Here is a 25,716-nt window from a genome sequence, read left to right as displayed (position 1 = left end):
TCCCAGCTTTACAACAGGTAATGTGCGTGATATTTTTTCTTTAGCAAAGGATTATATAAACTTCAAGCAATTAAAAAAAAATCAATAGGCTTCTTGAGAAATGGATAATCCTTCAGAAATGGAATAATTTTCCAGCTCTGTGTTGACTTAACCATCTCTAATACAGAAAACAGAGAGAAGCTATTTCATATGATAAAAATGTGATTGCTTTAATAGATACATTTGTATGTATGTCTCCTTTGTCTTTATTAAACTCTGGAAAGCATAAAATACATCTTTCTGTAACTATTTTTTTTAACTTTTTAAAATATTATTTTTATCTTTTAATATATTATCATTAGTGCATAAAATGGAAAACCCAGGGATACGCTGCTTTTTGTTATAGCCACTAAAATTACTAACACCAAGTCTTATTATTAGCCAGAATGTAACTTACACAAATTAAATAAGTTTCAGTAATTTATTTTCTCTACAATAATAATAAAATGCTATGCCAGATAGCTATATAAGGTTTTTTTTTCACAAAACAGTATTTGCATTCACAATAGTCAAGACTGTGGAGGGGGAAAAAAAAAGAAAAAGTAATTCATATCCCACAGATCCATATCTATGGAGTGGATGGAAATTAAAAGGCTCAGGTAACACTTAGCTCAGAATTTAGTCCTATATTTATAAAACTTTAAAATATAGTCACTCCTCAACAAGAACATTACCACTTTTAAAGGTTAATCATAGATTAATAGCAGTATTGTGTAGGTTAAAGTAGTAAGATTAATTGTTAACAGCAGTGAAAACACAGGTGCAGCAATTACAATATAACCAAGTCCATTGTATGATTCTTTCCATGACTGATTTAGCCTTCAACTGAGTTAATCAGTAGATAAAAATAAATGTATATTTTAAACAGTAAGTAATAATCAAATAAGCCTGTCAAATGATTATTATTAGATATAAATGACTTTTATGATTTTGAGTCAAGAAGAGAACAGCATGATCTTCATGATCGACAATTGGATTGAATGATGAGAATCAGCTGATGGATGAGAATTCAAAGTACTTTCCAGCCGACCAAGAAGAATAGAAGAATCAAAAAGATGATGAAACTTTAGGTGGACTCTTATGATTGCACTTTAGGGATTATGTAATTGCTTTAAAGAAACCTATATAAAATGTAAAATTAAAAATTTCAAGTTGCCACTCACTGAGGTGATGGCCCAACTCTGAGTTGCGATTAAAAGCAAACCTAGAGAAACCCATTTGGCTTGTGGAAATTCTTTAACAACCGCAACAAAGGAGTGAATTTAAGGAGGAAGGGAAATGGAGGCAATAACTGCCTTTTACAGCCAGGTCTGTAATCTGGACTGTCCAAATGAAAAGTATGCAAAACCTACATCTTTTCCTACCTTATTTACACTAAATATGTAATTGCAGACAAGACAGTTTGTCAGACTGAGCAGGCAGATAGTGCCTGCATTACCTCTTCATTTAAAACCTGCCAACAACAATTGTCTGTAAAGCTGCTTTCAGACATCTGGGCCCATAAACTGGAGAGAGGCTTCATGAAGGAGGCCTGGATACACTGCTGAGTAGTTACTATTTTGAAGAGGGACTGAAAATGTCCGATTACAATTAAGGGTCCAAAATAACTTCCTTAAACCCTCAGTTTCAGTCTCCTGTCACTTTTTGAACTCTTTACCTAAAGTTAATGTAAATTTAACTATTTGTGATAGCTGTTGCCTTTATATATCCATCCTATTTAAAAAAATAAAAGAAACTGGGTCAGTTTCTTTCACATTTTAATTACCTGTTTCCAGTCATTTAATTTCTGGCTCTGAAGAACTTGACACATGAGTTCTCAGCATTGTTTATTTTTTCAAATTTTATTTAATTTAAGATGGCAAATAAAAGAAATAATAGAACATGTGCCCTAACCAGCAAGGTTAATATTGTCAACTTTTTAAACAGAAAAAGATTTGAAAAAGGTGAATTGCATCCCTATTAATATAGCAATTAAAAATGTAAAATTTTATCTCATTCAGTAAGCTAGAGACTCATGCTTACTGACTTGTGTCATTGCATGTTAGGAACATGATTCTTGTTTGCAGATACCTGTCCCTCCTTGCCAGCACCCTTACGGAATGAGATAATTTCTCCATCATGAAGATATGTCATATATCTGAAGACAGGAAGATAATTAAATGGGGACTGAAGAGAACATTTGCTTCTATGTTTAAAGACAGGGGTCCTCAAACTACAGCCCGCGGGCCGGATCAGCCCCCCCAGGGTCCTCAATCCGGCCCCCAGTATTTACAGACACCCCCCCGCCCCCCCCACCGGGGGTTGGGGGGGGAAACCAAGCAGCCGCAGATGACTGCCTGCCACTTCATCTGCGCGTCGGCCCCCTGTTTAAAAAGTTTGAGGACCCCTGTTTAAGGATGACATAATGATACGGTATAATAGCCAATAAGTAATAATGATGGTTTTAATCTTCTTGAGGAAGGAAATGGTCAGTAGGACAAAGAAGTAGATGATAAGGGATATCAGCACCCCCCACAAACAGTATTACACCAATCCCTTTCATTCAGAATGTTATAATTTGGGCACAATCACCACATTTGAAAAAAGGAAATTTTGTCCCCAAAGCCTCTCTGAAACAAGAAGGAATGTTCAAAACAGATGAATTGGAAGCAGCTGGAGATGGCTATCCGTGATCAGTATTTCATAACCATTTTCCTGATCTAAAATACAGGTGAAAGCTGATTATTAGGTCTTTTGCTATATTTCTTTCCCTTACTCTTTTCCCTAAAGGTCTCCCTCCAAAGCCTTCATTTGTTTAACCTTTGTGTATATATGTCAAATGTTTGGTAGAGTAAGTGGTCTAATTAAAGAGGTTCTATTCTTATTTTATTCTAATTGGAAGAGAGGTACATTTATTTCACAAATTTCCTGGGGGGATATATTTTTTTAACAAGAATTGCCTAACTTTCATTGACCCCAACATTGATAGGATTTATAGATGAATACTTATTTTTTTAAAACAAAGTCCGCTAATGGGTGAGCAACTTCTCATATTTATTTAGGGTTTGTCAACAAGCCTAAAAGTATGTGCCTTTCTTTGATCCAAATTTGTCTTTTATGCCACCTACTGATAAGAAACCCATTTCTTGGAAAAACTTGTGTTCTTATCAGGCCATTTCATTGAGTAAGGCTTAATACACTACTTGATAGCAGCACTGACAAAAGCAGTGTGATAACATGTTACTATTTTGGATGTTTTGAGACTTACTCAGAACATGTCTCATCATTTCCATGTGAAATTCATTAAAACAACTTGGAAGGGCCTTTAAAATATTATCTACTGTGTATAGGTAAATGTTAATACAGAGAAAGACATTTTAGGCATATATTAATTTTCAAGGCAGGCTTGGATACAGTAAGTGAATCAATTTTAGCCATTCTCTAATGACTTACAATTTTTTACAAGACTGATATATAACAATTTTTTTTACGGCCTCATATTTCCTGTAAAGTTAATACTGATACACTATTAAGCATATTTCAATTTTTTATGCTTTATATATATTGACAGTAGAATTTAATTCTTTTCAGAAAGGTTGTTAGTCATAATTACATTTACATCTAGACAGGCAGCCAAATATACATGGTTAGAATACAATTGCCTTTATAAAAAGTGGCATATTATCTGCCCAGAGAGATTTTACATTCCATCCTGACCTGTCTTTTCTTTTTTTCTATCTGAAGGTACTGCAAATATCTGTATCCAAGTTTTCATGACTAGAGCAGAGGCAGCAATATTTCTTACATCCTGCCTATTTTCTCTTGTTAACTCAAATTCTCCTGAGAAAGATCTGATAGAAGAGAACAGATAGAAGAGAAGCTTAGAATCATTATATAAAATAGAAAGTCCTTATTTTATCTTCAATGCTATTTATAATAGAGCATCCATATATTTTTATTCTACTTTGATGAAATGTTCTTTCTACCAAGAGAGACTAGGATAGTCTATTTATTATCTTTTAAAAACTCATAATTTGGATGATATTAATTTAATTTTCATATTAAAAAATAACCTTAGATTTTGAGATAATATGCCTAAGTACAGATTCAGCTTTTATACTGGCTGGGTCAAAGTCCAAAAGTGTCTTTGTTCCATTCATTTATGCCTACTTTTGTTCAGATGGTGCAAGAGTCGGTCTAAACAGAACGATATTGTCTCAACATTGCTAACAGAGACCTGGAGATGGAATGTGGTCCTCATGGACACTGAGACGCAGAGACCCTGAAGAAGAACTGCATGGTACGAGGAGTACTATGCCACTCCCTGATACCTAGCGCTGGAAGGAACAACTATGATAAGGTCGCTTAACAATTGTTGTCGTTACAACAAACCATAACATGCGTGATAACCTTGCTCGAGAAGCAGAGACTGACAACAATCTATGGGCCAGAGGAGGAGCAACATGTATTGCTCGGCATAAAAGAGGACTCTAGCAACCGAATTTTAGGAGATCTCCCCCACCAAGGATCATGACAATCGGAAGGACCGGCAGGACGCTGCCTGGACCTGGGACCATAGGGACGCCTTGGACCCATGGTGGTAGCTATAATCCTCTTTCCTTTTTCTTTTTACTTTATCTTTTCCTTCACTTTCTGTCTTTTTACCTATTGCACGCCACTTTACAGGCAAACAATAAAATTGTGCTGTTTAATTGAAGCATAACCCCTTGGCGTGGTAGCCTTGATTTTTGCGCTTCAAGATCATAGTAAACGAACCATCACAAGTCCACTGAGTGGACTGTGACAGATGGATGCCTGTTGCCTTTGAAAAAAAGCCACTTAGTTCCTTATGTATTCAGTGTTATGCCCTTGTCACCCTGAGTTTGGCAAAAAATAACAGATACAAATTAGACTATTCAACTTGAATTTAAGTGGACTGTAAAAATATTGCACTTCATTATTTTCCATTAAATTATTAAAGAAATTATCAGAGACTCTCAGTTCTGAATCAAATATTTAGATTAAATATTTAATCTATACTCAAATATTTAGTTTAAATTCTACTGTGTAAAAGTGAAGGTACTTGCAAAATAATCTTTTGGTTTATCTGTATTGGTCACTTCAGATTTCCAAGCTATACTGATGTGACATTTTGCTTGTGTCTAGTATTGACACTATTAGATATAAAAACTAAACTAAAAGCTATTTATAATATTCACGAATGCACAAAATCAGAATTAAAATTTAGTTTGAATACTTTGTTATTTAGATACTAGAAATTATTAGCATTATTATTATTAACATTGTAAATATACATTTTAGGTTTTGCTAATTAATAAAACTCCTAAAACCATATCCACTTCTACCTTCTATCATTGCAGAGTAAGTTATTTTATTTCTAACTTCTTTAAGACTCTTAGACTTTTAAAAAGGATAAATAGCAAGTTCTTCTGACTGCATGGTGTTTTCTATATAAAATATGTTGTCAAAAGAACAACATAATGCAGAACAAGGAGTTGTGCTATACTATTAGGAAATTGTATACGCAAAATGGCAGACTAGTCTGTGCCAAAAAAAATCCAATTTTAGGACCTCTTGCAGACAACACTTTTAGAGAAAGGTTTTATACTGTTCACCTTAAAAGTATTTTATTAATGAGTTGGTAAGGAGATCTGGAGATTCTGCTCCTTTAAAGCAGTGTGCTTGCCATTAAGAATGTGAATGATCACACCTCAGGGAGGCTAGTTATAATTAATTATATATTTCAGTGCAGTACTGAATTGGAGTATGAATACTGAGAGACTTAATTCACCACTACCTTGAATAAGAAGTAGCCATATGCAGTGTTTTTGCAAAATGTAAAACTGTATCATATAATATTGTCCAGGTATAAATTTGTCCTGGTTTTGGCTGTGACAGAGTTAATTTTCTTCTTAGTAGCTGGTGCAGTGCTGTGTTTTGGATTTAGTATGAGAATAATGTTGATAACACACTGATGTTTTTAGTTCTTGCTAAGTAGTGCTTACTCTAAATCAAGGACTTTTCAGTTTCCCATGCTCTGCCAGTGAGCAGGTACACAAAAAGCTGGGAGTGAGCACAACCAGGACAGCTGATCCGAATTAGTCAAAGGGATATTCCATACCATAGAACGTCATGCTCAGTATATAAACTGGGGGAGTTGGCCAGGAGGTGCCGATCACTGCTTGGGGACCGTCTGGGCATCAGTCAGTGGGTGGTGAGCAATTGTATTGTGCATAATTTGTTTCTCATGGGTTTTATTTCTCTCTCTCTTTTTGTTATCTCCCTTTTCATTACTATTATTACTAATATTATTGTTATATTTTACTGTATTACAATTATTAAACTGGTCTTAACTCATAGGTTTTACCTTTTTTCCAATTCTCCTCCCCATCTCACCAGGGGAGGGGAGGAGTGAGCGAGTGGCTGTGTGGTACTTGGTTGCCAGCTAAGGTTAAACCACAACAAAATTACGAGGTGTAAAGCAGTGAGTGGTCAGGCACTTTAACAGCATTTTCTCTATTTATCATCAATATTATACTGCAAATTCTTAAAAGTAGACCATCAAAAGGAAGTACCTAGAGTGTACCCAGAAAAAAAAAAAAAGTGGCAAAATGTAATCTGAAGTGACTCAACATTTCACATGGTGTTATTTTCCAATGCACTGGTCTAAAATATACTGACAGTTGCTGTTCAGAAATGGGGAAAAGCTCCATCAATAATAGGTAGGTCAAAGTAGTTCTAACTGGCCTTCTACAAACTGAAGCAATGCAAGATACAATTTCAAGTGTGTAAGGATAGCTGTTAAAACAGTTGTAAGGAACCAATATATTAATAATTGCCTTAAACATTTCTTGGTGCACATATTCAAGTGGAACTGGTGAAAAAAGCGGTTCTGCTCAAATTGGAGAGGAACTAAAATGAGCTGTTGCTGCAAAGTGAGTTGCTGTTGCCTAATTTGGTAACCACAAGGTGGTACAGGATGGAATGGCTTTAGGTCTCATGAAGGTGAGATCTAGCTAGCGCTTCCTGGAAGAGACTTCTGTGGTAACATAAGGCAACTGCTCATGTGCACAGTAGGGGTTGCCGAAAGCTTTGGGGGGCGCTCACCTCTCACGACTGCTGATGAGGACAACTTGCGACCACCACTGCTCACATGTTGAACTTGTGCAGGCACAGACCACACCCACCCTCACTTTGTATGTAAATGAGGAGGCATCCTTTCGAGAGCATAAACCCGAATTGATGAAAGCTTGGGTGGGACCTCCCCACCAAGATGCCTAGGGTGAAGAGGACCAATGGGATGCTGCTGGATCCATGGGTGGTGACCTCTCTTTTCTCTCCCCTCCCCCCCCCCCCCCCCCCCCCCCCCTTCTTCTCCTCTCCTCTCTTTATTGAATAGTGACAGCGTGTGGCACGGGACTTGCTTATCCAGTTAAAGTAATCACTATTGAGCTATCGTATCTAACCACATCTTGTATTTTGTATTTATTAATTATAAAACTGGTTGGTTGGTGTCATTTCATCTTAATTCAGTCAAAGGGTATCACGAACTTAGTCATTGGCTCCGAGGGGAAGGAGGTCATCCTAAACAATTCCTTTTGGGTTGTGAAAACAGTACTAAATAATTTAGACAAAATAAAATATTTTAAAATCTAAAGTATTCCATGAACTAAATGTTATAAAAATAAAGGGAGGAAAAGGACTTTCCAGAAGGGAAGGAGAACTTGCAGAGCCAGAGCTTATGATGATGATTAAAGGAGCTCTAAAAGCCATGCATGGAACCAATTGAGTAAGAGGAATGGAATTCTTGGAAAGGAGTTCTTTTACTAAAACCAACTTCTCTTTAGTTTATTAAACTCCTGCATGTTTGTTATTAATCATAAGACATTTGAATCACCAACATATATAATATCATTATGGAATGATTCTGATATCATTAACTCCAGCAAAAATCAGAATTGCCTCGTATCAGTGGTATTACACCAGTTTATATCAATGTATATTGTTATAATGTAGATAACATTAGTATTAAGTTCATTACACACATTATTTCTGCTTTGTAAAATCTCAGTAAATTATGAACTATGCTTCTCTATAAGCAAAAGACCCATATTTTTGTGCTTCATCTATAAAGACTTCAAAATATTTGCTTTTTACCAATTTTATGTGTCTAGTGAGGAAGAAATATGCAATCTGTTCAGTAATTCCTCCTATCACAAGAAGTCTATCTAAAACAATTATCTGGTACTCAGAGGAAAAGGTTCAGTAGGACTGAAACCTGGCAATTTCCTCCTTACCATTTACTACTGGGATTATAGCATAAATGAGTTTGAAATATAGAGGTATTAAAGAAGAGAAACAAAAATATGTACTGAGACAGACAAAAAAATTGGGGATGTCTCATTCTCCACTGCTATATACTTAACAATGACTTTAAATTTTCAGTATTAGAAATTGCAAATACTCAAAACCATGGACCAGATGACAAAAAAATTAATTTAGCCATCACAACATCCTGCTGAACAGAGAGCTTAGATGGAACTCATGGAAAAAAGGAGAGTTTACCACCTTTGGAAGAAGGGGCAGGCAGCTCTGGAGAACTATGAGGATGTCACAAGGTTATGCAAGGCAAAGATCAGAGAGATGAAAGCCCACCTAGAACTCAGGCTGGCCACTGCCTTAAAAGATTAAAAAAAAAAAAAGTTTCTACAAATACATTAGAAACAAAAGGAGGGCCAAGGATAATCTCCATCCTTTATTGGATGTAGTGGGGAACATTGCCACAAAGGATGAGGAAAAGGCTGAGGTACTTAATGCTTTCTTGCCTCAGTCTTTAATAGCAAGACCAGTTACCCTCAGGGTACTCATCCCCCTGAGCTGGAAGACAGGGATGAGGAGGAACAGAATGAAGTCCCCACAGTCCAGGAGGAAATGGTTAGTGACCTGCTGCTCCACTTAGACGTGCACAAGTCTATGGAGCAGGATGGCATCCACCTGAGAATACTGAGGGAGCTGGCGAATGAGCTCACCAAACCACTCTCCATCATTTATCAACAGTCTTGGCAAAGTGGAGAGGTCCCAGAAGACTGGAGGTTAGCAAATGCGATGCCCGTCTACAAGAAAGGTAGGAAGGAGGATCTGGGGAACTACAGGCCTGTCAGCCTGACCTCAGTGCTGGGAAAGGTTATGGAGCAGATCATCCTGAGCACTATCACATGGCACGTGCTGGAAAACCTGGGGACCAGGCCCAGCTAGCATGGGTTTATGAAAGGCAGGTCCTGCTTGACAAACCTGATCTCCTTCTACGACAAGATGACCTACCTAGTAGACAAGGGAAAGGCTGTGGATGTTGTCTACCTGGACCTTAGTAAAGCCTTTGACACCATCTCCCACAGCATTCTCCAGGAGAAACTGGCTGCTCATGGCTTGGATGGGTGTACTTTATGCTGGGTTAAAAGCTGGCTGGCTGGCTGAGCCTAAAGAGTGATAGTAAATGGAGTTACATCCAGGTGGCAGCCGGTCACAAGTGGTGTTCCTCAGGGCTCAGTATTGGGGCCAGTCCTGTTTAATATCTTTATCAATGATCTGGACAAGTGGATCGAGTGCACCCTCAGTAAGTTTGCAGATGACACCAAGTGTGGGGGGAGTGTTGATCTCCTTGAGAGTAGGAAGGCTCTGCAGATGGATATGGACAGGCTGGATTGATGGGCCGAGGCCAATTGTATGAGGTTCAACAAGGAGAAGTTCTGGGTCCTGCACTTGGGTCACAACAACCCCATGCAATGCTACAGGCTTGGGGAAGAGTGGCTGGAAAGCTGCCTGGCAGAAAAGGACCTGGGGATGCTGGTTGAAGGCTGGCTGAACATGAGCCAGCAGTGTGCCCAGGTGGCCCAAAAGGCCAAAAGCATCCTGGCTTGCATCAGAAATAGTGTGGCCAGAAGGACAAGGGAAGTGATCCTCCCCCTGTACTCAGCACTGGTGAGGCCACACCTCGAATACTCTGTTCAAGTTTTGGCTCCTCACTTCAAGAGGGATGTAGAGGTGCTGGAGCATGTCCAGAGGAGGGCAACAAAGCTGGTGAAGGGTCTGGAGCACAAGTCTTATGAGGAGTGGCTGAGGGAACTGGAGTTTTTTATTCTGCAGAAGAGGAGGAGATTCAGGGGGGATCTTATTGTTCTCTACAGCTACCTGAAAGGAGGTTGTAGGTAGGTGGGGGTAGATCTCTTCTCCCAGGCAACAAGTGACAGGACAGGAGGAAATGGCCTCAAGTTATGCCAGAGGAGGTTTAGACTGGATATTAGGAAAAAAATTTTCATGAAAGGGTGGTGAAGCATTGGAACAGGCTTCCCAGGGAGGGTGGAATCTCCATCCCTGGAGGTATTTAAATACACATAGATGCGATGGTTAGCGACATGATTTACTGATGGACTTGGCAGTCCTGGGTTAACGGTTGGACTAGATGATCTCAAAGGTCTTTTCCAGCCTAAATGATTCTATGATCCTCAAAATATAATTGCTTACATTTTTTACCTGCCTCACGATTCTTGTCTGTCCCAGGAAGGCTGAATTCAAGTGTGTGCATATCAATCTTATAATTCAACTTAGCTGCAAACACATGCAGTCAGGTTTCCCTACTTGCTATTCAAAAGGGATAGGTGTAAGCACCTTCTCCCTCACTTTCCAGCTTCTGAAGGTTGCTTTAGGCATGTTCACACATTCTCTTCCTCCTTGCATTTTCTTCCCTTTCTCATCAGTCTCATGCCCATGACATTGTGCTGAACTCACAGTTCCTCTATGTCATTTCTTTGCACCACTCACGACCTAACTCCTACCCACACAGTCCTCTCTCTGTTGACCTCCATTTCACCCTCCACACTCTTCTGACCTCCCCTATGGTTATGTCCTATGTCTTAATATAATCTACCTTCTCCTGACCATCCACTCTCTCCTGACATTCTTCATTCACATTGTACTCTGCCCATCCTACAGAAGCAGGTGGGAGAAGGTTATAATTTTAATTGAGAGCAACCTTGTTTCCTTGTATGAAACATGTGTCGGTCTCAGTGGGAGAAGTTCCATTCTCTTTTTTTTGTAAAGAGAAAAGACATATTCACTGCTTTGATATAATTGAATTTTCAGTTCCTGATAATGGGGAAGTGAAGATATTTTAGAAAACAGGAGGGAAAAGAAAAGTGAAGGAAGACATCAAAACTCCATAGATTTTTAGGAAAAATGAGTATTGCAAAATTTCCACAAAAATTATAAGATATGGTCCTGAAGAATCCTCTATAAGCAGCTATAGAGTATTAAAACCCTGGAATTATCCACTGGTAACTGTGGATTACAAAATTTTACTGATGTAGAAATGAATATATAACTGAGCAATATAGTGAAAATTAGCATCAAAATCAGCATTCATTATCTAATTCCTTTCCCTTCTATAAAAACTCACACAAGCACATCACGTAAGGACAGGAATTCTAAGTTAGGGCAATAAAAAGTTACTGTTTTCTTTAAATGTCAGTAGAAAGAAAAGAAAACTGGATTGTCCTGAATCTTTATGAAACAGTTCTTCTACTGATCCATGTCTGTTCAAGACAATTTATGGCACTCTCTAAAACATTTCCTCTTTGGTCTGTTTTCTGAACATATTTATTTATCTGTTTTGTTATTCCAGTAATTGGAGGACACTGTTTTTTGATATGTTGACTGCAGATCTGAGGGAGTGTAGACTGGTCAGTATTTCTCACTTCTTCCCTTACATGTTTTGTATATTCTGTCGAAGGGGAAGTGGGGGCAAGGGTGGAGGGGTACACAGCCTAGCGAAAAGGATAGTACCAGAAATTACTTTCAAATTCACATTAGTACTCGGAGTAGATATGTAGGGTGATAATATCCTTCAATTAGGATACTGAAGGACAAAAAACTTGTTGGGATCTAAATTAGCATCCTACATGTTGCTGGGCTAAGTAATGCTCCTGCACACAAAGTTCAAGAAAAATAGATTAATGAACACGCATAAAGGTTAAGGGATAGAATGCTCTTGCCACAGGAATACCAATGAACAAACCACAGTATTTCTGTGGCCACTGTCTTGTACTTAGTCCTTCCCTCCAGAAATGAGAAACCAGTGAGCACAGATGAGGAAAGAGGCAGGCAGTAATCAAGCCCAGATCTATGGAGTACTCTCTAGAGTCACCATTCTGCACCTCCCTCAAAAATCAATGTAAAGCAGAGGTGAAATGTAGCCTGATCAATCAATTCCATTGATGATTATCCAGGCACATTCTTTTTGAGAATTTCTAAGCAATTGTAAGGTTTATCTAGTTACATGTGCAACTTATAACACCCAGATCCATAGGGAAGCCTGTTTTTTAATTAAGAACAAAGATCAGGCATGAGGATTTAATTGTTCAGTAGCATCTCAGTCTTCAAACCTCCAGCTATTACCTCTCTTTATTACTGCAACTTTTGGTTTTCCAGGCTCTCACTCTCCCAACAGTCTCCATTCAAGCCTCTCCCAAATACTGGCCACACAGCTTCAGCTCTTGTTAAATCATGGCTTTCACACTAAACTCCAGTTCTCCAACAACTCTGGGGTGTCAGAATTTTTCTATTAATACAATGTTGTCAATACCCAAACATTTTAAATATTGTAAGCTTGATAAACATTTTCCAAATCCAAGGTGGGATGTCAGTGAAAACCCTCCACAAGTTCTCAAGGCAAGCCTGCATCTCCAGGGACAACTCCTGAATCTCCCCAGAGCCAAGGGCCTCTGTGAAACCCAAAATCTAGGACATACCTGACATCCAACGGTTAGTATCTCTGAGCTGGGATTGTGAACTTCCAATTCATAAGACATTTGAAAAAAAAGATCTGTTTAGGTATGGCACATCCCTTCCACCTGTGTCCTTCCCATGCTTGTGAGAGCACAAGTGTTGATATTGATTTATTGGGTCACAACTGGGAGCTATACAGTTGAAATTATAAACTGCAGCTTCTTAAATGGTATCTCAGCCTCAGATTTTGCATGTCTCCATTAGGCAAAACAAAAGGGTTATTTGCCTTAGGATTTGAACACAGGCTTATTCTTCCAGCTTGGTATTATTCTACTGTGCAGCACTTCTTATGCTTTGGTCAGGAAGCTTTACTCAGATTATGATACACATTTCAGGGAAAGAACATCTTTTCCAGAGAGAAGAGAATATTAGATTATTTTTAGGTTTTTTGCTTTGACAAATCAAACTTTTTCAATTCACAGTTATCTGATGTGTAGCTTGTTTTCAACTCTTTTCAACTGCAGTCAAATAGGTATTTCTTCTCCAGGGTCTGAAACCTACTTCTGGGAATTCACAATGCTATATGGTATTCTGTTAAAACAGACCTGAATCACAACACTTTGGATCTCAGGGCACTTCCTTTCTCAGGTTCTTTCTCCCTGCATCCTCTCCTCTCCTCCCCTCTCCCTCTCCTCTCCCTCTCCCTCTCCAAGCAGCTATTATCTCCCATTTGCCTGAGCAGCTGTTTGGTTTGGATGCATTTGCCCCAATTTTTGCACCCCTTGTCTCATCCCAGCTGTAGTTTGGATGAAAAAAACTGCTTTGGTATGCAATGTAATAAGTTCTTGTGGTTTCTGGATATTGCAAATAGCTTATTTTTTGTCTGCATTCCTGCTAAGAAGGGTATTGGGTGAACAGGATAAGCTAAGTACTTGCACTGCGACAACAGGCTAACAGTTATGTAAAATACTTTCATGTGCAATGTCCTCTGATCCTCTGCTAGTTCAGAGGAGTATTATGGCCAGATTCAGCACACAGGCTCTTGCAAACTCATTTTCATAAACTAGGGCACTGCTAAGGATAGAGAAGACCAAGACCAAGGTTGCTTTGTTTCTTCATACTCAGCATTTACCTTTTCTTTCTCCTTAATCTCCTGTCTTCAGCATCTGCAGTTTAAGCCCATGGGATAAGCAAAAGACTTCTTTACTAAAGTGCTTCAACAAATACTGGTACAAATCACCTTCCAGAGGCTACTGCAGAGTGACAAGGCCTGGTGGCCAGATCAGTAGGAGTTGCTTTAGCGTATTATTCTAAAACAGGATTAGTTAAGTAACTATGGCCCAATTCAAACACTGAGCCCAATTCAGTTTTCTAAGCTTCCCACTTCTGTATAACAGCTAAATGCCACCGATTAGGATTTCAATTGAACAATTTGTGAAAGGCTTTTGACTCAGTTCTGGAATAATTCATGGGACTCAACAGAAAATTAATACAATAACCAACTAATTGTAACTCCCATGGGCAGCAGTGGTACATGCAAATGATCAATCAGGTCCTGGAAACCAGCCTTGCTGCTACCCACAGAAGCAGACACCTATTCTACTGAACAAAGACAATTTACAGTCACAAGTAACAACATCTTCATACCGGTAAATTATTAAATGTAAAAAAAAAGAAAAAGAAAAAGAATTTTTTAATCCAAATATAAAAATCCAGATGCATTCATCTAAATAAAAACCCTATTTTTCATTAGGATTGCCAGATTATTTTAATTTGGATTAAAATTCATGTCTGATTTTTATTAATATACATCTGTTAGAGAGCTATCTATTCAAATAGGGAGTCCAGTTTTCCACAGTATATGCTGGAAGGATAAACATTGATGTGTGCTAAACATCAGTAAAAAAGCACTAAAACCAGACTGAAATATTTTTGAAGAATACCAAAATATCCCATATAGTCTTTTATCCACTGTCTAATTTTGTAATTCTTGCAGTGATTTTTACCTTTTAGAAGTGCTTTACATTTATGACTCAAAATTTGTATCTCTTTTTAAAGAAGAAGAATCCTGATTATTTTATCTTTAAATACCTATAAAATTGCTATGCAAATTATTATATTTTTATTGAAATACTGTCTGTTAAATAACAGTGCTCAATTCAAAATAACTTGAAAATTCAGGAAGGTCATTTTGTATTTTCAATAGCAATCCTTGCAACAGTAAGCAGACTCTGAATGTCTTATTCAGAAATATTTTGTGCACTCTTCACTGCAATTCGAATTGTCTAGGCAAAAGAAACTCAGTAGACTTATTATGATGTCTTTATATTTCTGATATCTGAACATTTTTTATTCTAGTGCATTCAGTCCAATGTTATAATTAATTTTTTCCTACTCACCCCCAAAGTAAGAGCCATCTGTCAACTTCAGCTCCTTGTTGAATTTGGTGATGACACCAGCAACACCATGCTGAATGAAATACATCTTTTTACCCACAGCCCCTTCTCGGATAATATAATCTCCAGGCTGGAACACTTCAAATCGCAGTTTGCTTAGCATAGCAGTCACAAAATTTGGGTCTGCATTAGCAAAAAGAGGCATTGTAGCAACCAGCTTCCGACAGTTGAAGTTGACAATCTCCTAAATGGGAAGGAAACATAATAATAATAATGGTTATCAAATACATATATTATGATGGGCATTGAGAAAAGACTTTCTGCTTTGTTCACAAATAAGTTATTTATGCTCTTATTGGACTTTTCTGTGTTTCTTTCTGTGTCTAATTTTTTTAATCTTTTCATTACATTTTCATGTTTCTACTTAAGTGATTAAAACAAGAGTGCAATACTGATTTGTATTACTGAGGTCAAAGGTTGTCTTCTTCAGGTGATTTTCATGTTATTTATTATTTCCCTTGGCTTTTAAGGGAAAAAAGATGACAGAAAAATAAAAATAAAATAGGAATTACACTGGCTGACAACAAGATTAGTTGCTGCAGTAACTGTATTAAGTGATAAAAGTTATGCAAGCAGAAAGTTTAGCACTGTGTTTTCAAATATTACACCAGTAATCTTTCTGATGGAACAACTGCAGTGGTAATATAAATGCACATTATAGTTAGCTGCAGGGCTAGCTGAAATCAACAGGAAAATTTCCTTTCCAGAATTTAATTCATCTTTTAAACACTGAGGCATACATTCCTGCTCTTCAAAGAAATGCATACACAGTAGACCCTTATATGCAGAAAGCAGTACTATTTTCCTAAGACTGCTACAGGCCTTAAGGGTGTCTCCTGGGGGAGAGGAGTATGGAGAATGTCTGGTCATTACTGAAAGGAGATGAGAGATGTATGAGAGGAGGATAGAGAATGTCTGAAGAGAAATGTATGAGAGGAGGATGGAGAACGTCTGATCTGGCAGGAGATGAGAGAACAGCTGGGTATTGTGAAGGAAAGTAAGAAAGATAAACATGGTTATCTAGTAGTCAAAAGGTGTCTGCATGCTTGTAGTGATATATAGCTATGTAACTGCATGAATGGTTTTTGCCCTGAGCCTGGTGGTACATACAGCTGGAATTCGTATCCAGGCTCAGGGATATAAATATGAGCTTCTCTGTACAATAAGGTGTCTCTGGTTGCACCACAACCTGAGTCTGTGCCTTCATACACCACATCTCCCACCAAGAATATTTATATTTACAGAGCCAACTATGAGCACATCTATATGAAAGCATTAGTACCAAAAAGCTGTAAATGTCCTACTTGCTTTAAATTAAAAAATGAACGACTGAAAGCATTTCATGAATTTCAAATTGTTTCAAGCTAATTCTTGCAGACCTTACTTTGTCGTAGGAAAATGAACATGTTCAGTTATTCATATTTAACAGTGTACCGAACAACTGGGACTAATCAGTATTACACATGAAGAGGGGCTTAGGCAGGCAATGTGCTGAGTTAGCAACCCAAACATGACAGGAAAAGGATATATGATCATCTGTGTATAAATGCACAGAGAAGAAATAAAAGAAAAATACAACCAGCAGTCACCTAACTGCTTTGGAGAGCTAAATATTATTTCAGTGTCAGAGGAGCATCCCTAGTATTTCTGACACCAAGACAACCCTTCATGACTGATGTAAAGGAGTTATCCCACCTACCAGTGCTCTTACCTCCTTGACTAAGGTTCCTTGCACTCCTGCTGGATGTTGCTCTTTCAGCCTTCCATGCATCTGCTGCCTCATACTTACTTATCTCATATATCACATGCAGCCTGCTCTCTGGGCAGCAAGTTGAGATATGCTTGTCCACAGTTCAGACAAATTCCTTCTTTCTCCTCCCACTCCCACCGTCTGATATCCTACTTGCAGACATGATGGGAAAGTTCAGCTAATTCCACAGTATAAGCATCAAAGCTGTAATGGGTTCTTCAAATCAGTCCCCTTGCATGTGGGAAGGAGGTGGGAATCTCCCCTTGAAGGGAAGCCATTGGCTACTGAGGCAATTAAGAGGCATGGGCAATGATCTAAGCGTGAAGAAACAACCGCCTTTCCCAGAGAAATTACACCCTTTCAAAATAAATCCAGTGGAACTTGGAAAAATAATGTGAAGCAAAATGTCTCACCAGGCACCTGGGAAGCAGAAAGCTGTTATCTCTAGCAACGTCTTATTTTCCATTAAAAAAAAAAAAAAGAAAAGCCAGAGCAAAATTGCTTTCTTGTGCTACTCCTAAGATAGACTTATGATATCTTCTGAGAATCCCACAAGAAAGTGTCATATAATGGCAAGGTGGAAACAGAAGTGTCTGTAAGCAAAAATGAACATTGAGCCTTAACAAAGAGCAATACAGTGGTTCTCTTTAACCTTGGTCTCAATAGCATCATCTCTATACTTAGATAAGTATATCTTTTTTCCTATGAATGAACTAAGGAGATACAAAACCATATAATTTTATATAATTATATCTTAATGCAGATTTAATTTCAGAATTATTGGGTTAAAGATGGAGTGAATGAAGAGATGCTACATGTTTGAAGTCAAACACTAAACTCCAATTGAATTCAGTGGGGATATGATTCCACCAAGAACATTTTACCTGATAATTATTTATAAGTGATGGAAATAGAACAACACTACCATTCCATCACTTTTCACTGTACTGCCTCACTCTCCCTCACCCTCTCTGATTGCCATACTTCTTTGTTTTATGAGTGTTTTAGCATGCCTGAAACACTGCACCATGTATGGACTCCATGGCTAAACATAAATGGGCTGGATTAAGACAGGAGGAGACTGATCTGAGATCAAGAACAGACTTCTTCATGGTTGCATGAAACTTGAAATGTACAGGAATACATGGCAGGAATGGAAACCAGAAAAGATGGAAGGAAAAGAGCACAGAGATTTGTAATGACTGGGAGATTTCTACTTTCAGAAAGGAGAAGCAATCTAGCTATGACTCCCACCCAGTGCAGACAAAGGCATGGGTGCTACTGGTGCAATACTATGGGACAACACTATCTCCTCACACGACATCAGAATTAGAGCTTAAAAGCCCCCAAAAACTAGTCTTCCTTGTAAAAACACATGGAAAATTTGATGCAAGATGTGGTGCTGTTTGCCTGAATCCAAAAATTATCTCAAGCAACAGCACTGCAAGATGTGAACTACCAGAGAAGTGTCACTGGCATTAAGGATCAGTGAATCCTGCTGAGTCATTAAGTCAAGAGGAGTAATCCCAGGCTACCCTGGTACATTCTGTATGAGAGAATAAATATTTAAAAAAGAGATTACATCTGACCACCTTTCTAAAGGATGAGGAAAAGCCTTTTTTCCTTCTTGTCTAAATAGGTAACAAGGAACTTAATTTCTCAGTAAAGCTTCAGCCACCCTGCTTCCCTTCCAAGGGAAAGTTATTCTCTTCTCTCACTGCTTGCAGTATGGTGGCATCAAGCAAGGAGTCCCAGACTACATTCTCAGCTCCATATGAGACTTTGTTACTGCAGTCTCGGCTGATGCTAGAAAGGTGGAAACAACTGTTACATGTCTTGCCTTGCTCAGGGACTTTTTAGTAGACTTGCTGCTTGTTTTCTGTTTCTGAGAGTTAAATAATTGTCTGGTGTGTCCAGGAGGCAGAGAAAGAAGATTACTAAAGAAAGCAAAAATTGACTAGAAATTATATAGACAATGATGGGGAAGCACAGAAAAGGCTGGGAGAGTGAAAAGTTCAACTCCAGTCATGATCAGGAAGAAAGAGAAAAATAGACCTAGGTAGAGTATTAAGAAAGAGAGTGGGAGGAAAATCAAAAGAAGACACACAAAGGAACTAGAAGAAAGGGAAAAAAGGAGGCAGGAAGGTTGACTTTCAAAAACAAATTGAGAAATTTAAATTCCTGAAAAAGTGAGAGCATGGGAGCACAGTACCTGGAGAAAAGGTGTCTGGAGTGAAAGCTGAGAACTGGGGCAGATGAAGAAAATAAAGGAAATTGGAAAAAAAAAAGTGATCAGTAATGTATCTTAATAGCTTCATAGGTGAACATGATATAGATAGAGAATTCAGGCCTGCATGACTCCACTGCACCTAGCCAGCCCAGCCCAAGCAGAAAGGGATTCATCTCATCAGCAGATCATCTTGGAGCCAGCTGACACTGGCTCTGTCAGACATGGGGGGAAGCTTCTGGCATCTTCTCACAGAAGCCACCCTTGTAGCCCCCCTGCTACCAAAACCACGTAAACCTAATACATATGGTAATTTCAGCCGTTATATCCTAGTAATGCACTCAATTTGTTGATTAGTTTATTAGTTTTCTGTGAAAGTTTATGCTAAAGTACAAACCTTCCTTATTTAATATGTTAGAAGGTGGAAAATTACTAAGGGAGAAAGAAATGTTCTTTGTTTTTCTTTAAAGTATTTTTATTTAAATAAGAGATTATTCAGAGCAATAAAATACATTTCCCTGAGTCTTAATCATAAGCAGCACTGCAATTTCAGATTCTTGTGTATTACTTTAAATATTATCTTAGGGAGAAAGAAACATTAAATATTATGAATGTGCTTCATGTTGTTTTATGTAACTCAGAAAGTACTAGGAGAAATAGTTCTGTATTTTAAGACAAAAGTAACAAAAGAACAAACTGACAAATTAAAAGTTTACATTTTGTGCAAAGAAAAATCTTCCACTCATATTTTCTTTGAGTTAATTCTTTGGAGCCAGACTGGAACCAGATTATGCTGCCTAATATGATAACTTAATTAGAAGAAATAGTGATTTTGTGTCACCTCTAAACCAAGAAAATACCAAGCCTGTCCTGGTTTCAGCTGGGATGGAGTTAATTTTATTCTTAGTAGCTAGTACAGTGCTGTGTTTTGGCTATGATGTGAGAACAATGCTGATAACAGCACTGATGTTTTTAGTTGTTGCTGGGTAATGTTTTTACTAAGTCAAGGACTTTTCAGTTCCTTGGGCCTTGCCAGCCAGAATGCACAAGAGAGTGAGAAGGGACACCACCAGGTCAGCTGACCTGAACCAGCCAAAGAGGTATTCCATACCATGGGATATCATGCTTGGTATATAAACTTGGAGAGTTAGCTGGGGGGGATCGTTGCTCAGGGACTGGCTGGGCATCGGTCAGCTGGTGGTGAGCAGTTGTACTGTGCATCACTTGTTTTTTTTCCCTTTTCCCTTTTCCTTTGGATTTTACCCTTTTCCCTCCACCTTTCCATTCTAATTGCTATTATTCTTGTTATTGTTATTATTACTGTTATTCTTATCTCTTTATTCTGTTTAAATTATTAAATTGTTCTTATCTCGACCCTCGAGTTTTACATTCCTTTCTGATTCTCCTCCCCACCCCTCTGGGAAGGGGGGGAAGGGGGGGGGGGAGTGAGCAAGTGGCTGCATGGTGTTTTGTTGCTGGCAGTGTTTGGTTGCTGGCTGGGGTTAAATCACGACAAGCCTTAGGAAAGGATTAGGAGTGTATTATATAGCTAAAGTAGTTAAAGGGCACAAGTGATTCAGACCTACATGGAACAAGTGTTGATCTAATTCAAGTGTTGGTCTCTGTTGCACAAGAACTAAGTCGGAGGTCCAACAGTCTATATAAGATTGGTTAGGTAATTACACTGGCTCCTATTCCTTTATATTGTACCAATTTTATCACTCATCTTGGCCTTTCTGGCTATTTTTTCAAACCGATATTAAATCATTATGTATTATAATTCTGCATGGGTTCAGTATTTCTGGATGACTGTTCTGATGCATCTCAAGATGTCACATTTATAGAGGCAGCAAAGCTGTCCTAGCTGTGACCAGGGCATGACAGTGATTCACTGTGTTAGTTATATGATGGCATCTATAAGAGTTTTTAGGACATTTTCCCAGGAGAAGATTTTTAGATAAAGGTGGTGCTTTTAGTTTAACTAGAAAAAGCTTTTACTAGAAAAAAGCAGACAAAGTTATTGAAATGTTTGATTACTTTTTCCCACTAATCCAATTGAGCTAATAAAAGGTACTACTTCCATCTACAAATTGCGTACTTTGGTGTAGGCCACCAAAGCCTGTTTATGGCTACATCAAACAACTGCTTAATTTCATTAGGTCACTTCTACATACTATTGTAAAAATCTTGTGCATAACTTTAACAATGCAATTTTTTTCTGAGTATCTCTCCTTTACACCCTGCTTTCAAAAGATGAAAAAATAAATCAGTCTTAATTTCCTGACTATTGAAAGAAGAAATCACCTCATTAAGAAAGATATTTTTTCTCTTAGAAACAACTTACAAAAAGAAAATTATTGAGCAGGTGATTAAGAGTGAACTACAGGAAAAAGCATGATATTTAGGGATTTGGGGTTATATGAGCAGCTTAAATATATTTAAACTGGGTTTTAAGGAGTCATATTCTGTATGTGTCCATGATACCCTGTAATTTTCTAACCCATTTGTCAATTATAGTCAACTTTGGCAGAAAGGAAGCATCTTACAGATATTAAGTTCTCACAGGTTTTATGACAGCAGGCAATCTGGAGGACTAGGACTATAACTCCACTGAATGAATGACTACATCATTAGCTCACAACTTGTTTAATGCCAGAAAATCTACATGCAATAATGGGATGCAATATTCTTTATTTCTGGTGCACCGGAAATTGTTCAAATTGCTTTGACACATCGTGTTTAATCATCTATACAGAGTATATCACTTAAAAAAAAACCAAACATTTTTCTCAGAGGCTTTCATATAAATAACAATGACTACATTTTTCTCTTTCAATAGGATTTCCATTTTTCAATAACATTGATCACTTTTAACACAGAGATCCTGCTTAAATTTTACTTACAAATAGGGTAACTTGTGGATACCATCATTTATGCCTAGAGCTACAATGGGAAACACAATTCTCTTTTCATTAGAACTTTGATATTTTGCCATTCTGTTAACATAGCTGGATATTGCGGGTGTGTAGGCTTTAGAAAACCTTGCTCTCTAGCCCCTGTGGCTATATATCTGACTTAAAGACAAAGCACAAAAACTGAAAAACCTCTGATCTCTAGGGAAAAGACAGTCCATATGATCTTAGTTGCCTTGAAAACCAATGGACAGCCTGTGTATTTACACTTTCAAAGCCCTCAGGTCCCCAAGACCTCCAGCACATCTGCAGAGAGGTTACCCAGATGCAGAAAATATTCCAGCCAGCTGTGAGATGAGACAGGCAAAAGGAGGTAGGCAAAAGGAAGAGAGGAATAAAAATGCTTTCCAGCCAAATATTGAATGAAATCCTCTCTTGGATTCTGCCAAGACTGAGTGGAAGCAGGTTCTTCTTTTTTTTTTTCTTCTTTTTTTCCCCATCTTATTTTGTTCACTTCATTTTAAGACAAGTCAGTCTTAAAGAGTGCATATGCTAGCTAATATTGCTGTCTCCTAAGAGAAAGCAATTTTTTTTATGCATTTGCAAGCAGAAGGGATATAGATTTGACCAATTATGTTTTCTTGTCTTTGTTGATTAAATGTTGGCCTTCTGCATACTTTTCTATTATTCCCTAGTTGGTTAGAATTTTCTATTCAACTCCTTATATGCATTTTTTAGGCTTCAGAATTATTACTGCATTACATTTAAATGCAGACAGGATAATCCTTTTAAGAATATATGGTTCAACCAAACTTCCAATGATGTCTGATGAAGGATATCCATCTTTTCCCAGCTTGTTAATTTCTTTAATTGAGCTTAAGAGAGAGTAGTTTTGTGCCTTTCATGCTTCTCTTCTCTGGATCTTCCATTATATTCAGAAGATTTAACAAGAGCAAAAGAAAGACAGAAAACAGACACTACCTATTTACCCTTTCATTCACCCAACTGTCCATCCATGCTTAAACTGGGCTATTTTTTTAAGGGAATTTAGCTTTAATCTTTAATGTTCTGAAATGTTCTATATTTCTTAATTTTGGTTTCCAGCTGGAAAAGGGATGAGAAGCATCAAAATGAGAATAGAGATACAGGCAATGTTTGTGAGATAGTCAGTCTAATTTCAAAAACCCTGAAGTCCTGATTACTCAGATAAGTACTTAAAGTTTGGGCCAGATGACCAACCTCTATTTCTTGTAGGTTTTCCTTCTGAACTGTACTGCCGAAGAAATTTCCTGAATGCTCATAGAAAACCCACACAGTTTATTACAGAAGGTAATATGGAATTAGTGCTATACAATACAGCACTTGCTATACTGTTCCCTTTTATTAATTAAATAAACTTCAATTTGAAAATTAATTTAACAAACACTATTTCAGTTTTCTGTCCCCAAATATTCAAATATCTTTATTCCTATTTGTGTGTGTGATACTCACTAATACTAGCATATTCTAGAGGATAGACTTAGATTAGATATTAGGAAGAAATTCTTTACTGTGAGGGTGGTGAGACACTGGAACAGGTTGCCCAGAGAAGTTCTGGATGCCCCATCCCTGGAACTGTTCAAGGCCAGGTTGGATGGGGCTTTGAGAAATCTGGTCTAGTGGAAGGTGTCCCTGCCCATGGCAGGGGGGTTAGAACTAGATGGTCTTTAAGGTCCCTTCCAACCTAAACCATTCTATGATTCTATTTACTAAATACTATCTTGGGCAGGGGGCACTTAAGGCTAAAGTCTTGGTTTAGGGAGGGATTTTAAATATTTAATTTGTCCTATTATACCAACGAGATTACAGATCTAAACACATATATTGTCAAATTGTGGCAGAAAGGTGAATCCTAAGAGATGTGAAGTTTACAAAATCCTATTGGTATCTCTATCAGAAACTTGTATTAGTACATGGAAGGGTGGCATGAATTAGTCATGTTTGTTGTACAAATGAATGAAGCACAACCCATGTTTTTCTAAAACAGTGATTACGGAACAGAAGAAAGTTGGTTTTACTAATAATTACAAAACTTTGTCTAATCTGCTTGCTCACAGGTTAATATCTACTGTAGTATTGCTTTTCCACTGTATTTGGAGCTTCCAGTCACCTCCTCTATCTGGTAATCTGATGATTCTGGAAACTATATTAATTCTTGTGCATTTGTACTGAAACTCCAGTGATACCACTTGCTAACACCAATCAATCTGTGGTTGACCTAGTATGTGATCTATGTGGCAGCTACTATATTTTTCTACTATATCCTTAAAAAAAAAAAAAAAAAAAGCTCAAATGCTACTTATTGCTTTTCTGAATGAAGACTACTTCTTATACACACCAAAGTCAGTGAGATTTTACCTGATTGCCAGAAAAAAATGGTTTTGTTTTAGAATAGTGCAGGAAAGAGTGCTGCTGTTCTCAGAACAGTGCTTGATTCACCTGATGGCAAGGAAGAGTAGTTGTGTATGAGTGAAAGCAAGTCACAAAGAAAAAGAGCAAGAGAGTGGAGTTTCACAAAGGCAGCCTGAGTTACTGTGACTTATTAGGTAAAATATAACGATTTGGGTGCTTTGTTGTGTAAAATATGCCAGTCAATGCAGAAAAGCATGTGATGCCTGAACAATACAGTTTGTCTCACTGAAAAAAAGGAAGGCTATGACTTGTAGATGAAGGCAAGGAGGAAAAAAATCTGTTTGAAGCTAGCAGGGTGCTAAAACAAAGTATGAAGCTAAGTACTAAGTGGCAGGGAAAAATCAACATGCCTTAGGAGAAATAGAAAGCTGTGACTTGGATATAAATTTTTGTGTTGACTTATTTCTGATTTGCACTTGTTTGATCAAAAGCAGAACTTGAAGCTAGGAATGCTTCAATGGAGAGTTTATTATGAGCTCTGCAACAGGCAAGATATTCCTTCTGCCATCTTATCCCTCCCTCTTTGTCCCCTCCTCCTTTCTCCAGTCCCCTGTGTACTGCAACCCAAATGGCCAAAACAACTGAGTCAGCAAGGAGGTAGTTCTCAAGAGAATGTGCTTTATCTACACTCTATGTATAGGGTTTAGCTGAAACAATAACAACAACAACCAGGAAAACAGTTATTTAAAAAACAGTGGTGTTTTGTTCACTGAGTTATTTTAAAGCTCTCGAAGAGCTCTGGATCAGAAATACTGTCATCTTGTTAATTGCTAGGTTAACACTTCTTATTATGAATTAAAAGCCTGTTGGTTCAAAGCCTCTCTCTCTAAAATTATTAAATGACTTAAATTAAATCTTACTGATTATATTGGATAAATCCCAATTAGCTGAGTTTGAAATATCCACACTGAAGTTATGTTTAGAGTTTTTAATTACATTTCTGTTTGCATCTAATTTGCTTTGTAACTACTCAATGAAGGCCTACTCTATATTATGATATAGATAAACAGCAAACTCCTAACTTAATCTAACACACAAAATCTAAACATTGCTACATTATGCATTTATAAAAAATGAAAAGATTTATTTAGATTTCTTAGA

General features: G+C 37.7%; 1 protein-coding gene across 1 annotated transcript in view; it reads right to left on the bottom strand.

Moving 5' to 3' along the window:
* Positions 1-25,716, bottom strand: part of LOC121080703 (potassium/sodium hyperpolarization-activated cyclic nucleotide-gated channel 1-like) — a 180,323-nt gene that overhangs the window by 20,727 nt on the left and 133,880 nt on the right. The window contains exon 6 of the mRNA XM_040578839.1: positions 15,219-15,459. Within this exon, the coding sequence (XP_040434773.1) occupies positions 15,219-15,459 (241 nt within the window). The remainder of the gene's footprint in view (positions 1-15,218; positions 15,460-25,716) is intronic.

The sequence above is a fragment of the Falco naumanni genome, chromosome W (genome assembly GCF_017639655.2).
Source record: "Falco naumanni isolate bFalNau1 chromosome W, bFalNau1.pat, whole genome shotgun sequence".
NCBI classification, from domain to species: domain Eukaryota; kingdom Metazoa; phylum Chordata; class Aves; order Falconiformes; family Falconidae; genus Falco; species Falco naumanni.
Note: the sequence above shows the minus strand (reverse complement) of the source record. Positions and strands in the feature narration are given on the sequence as shown.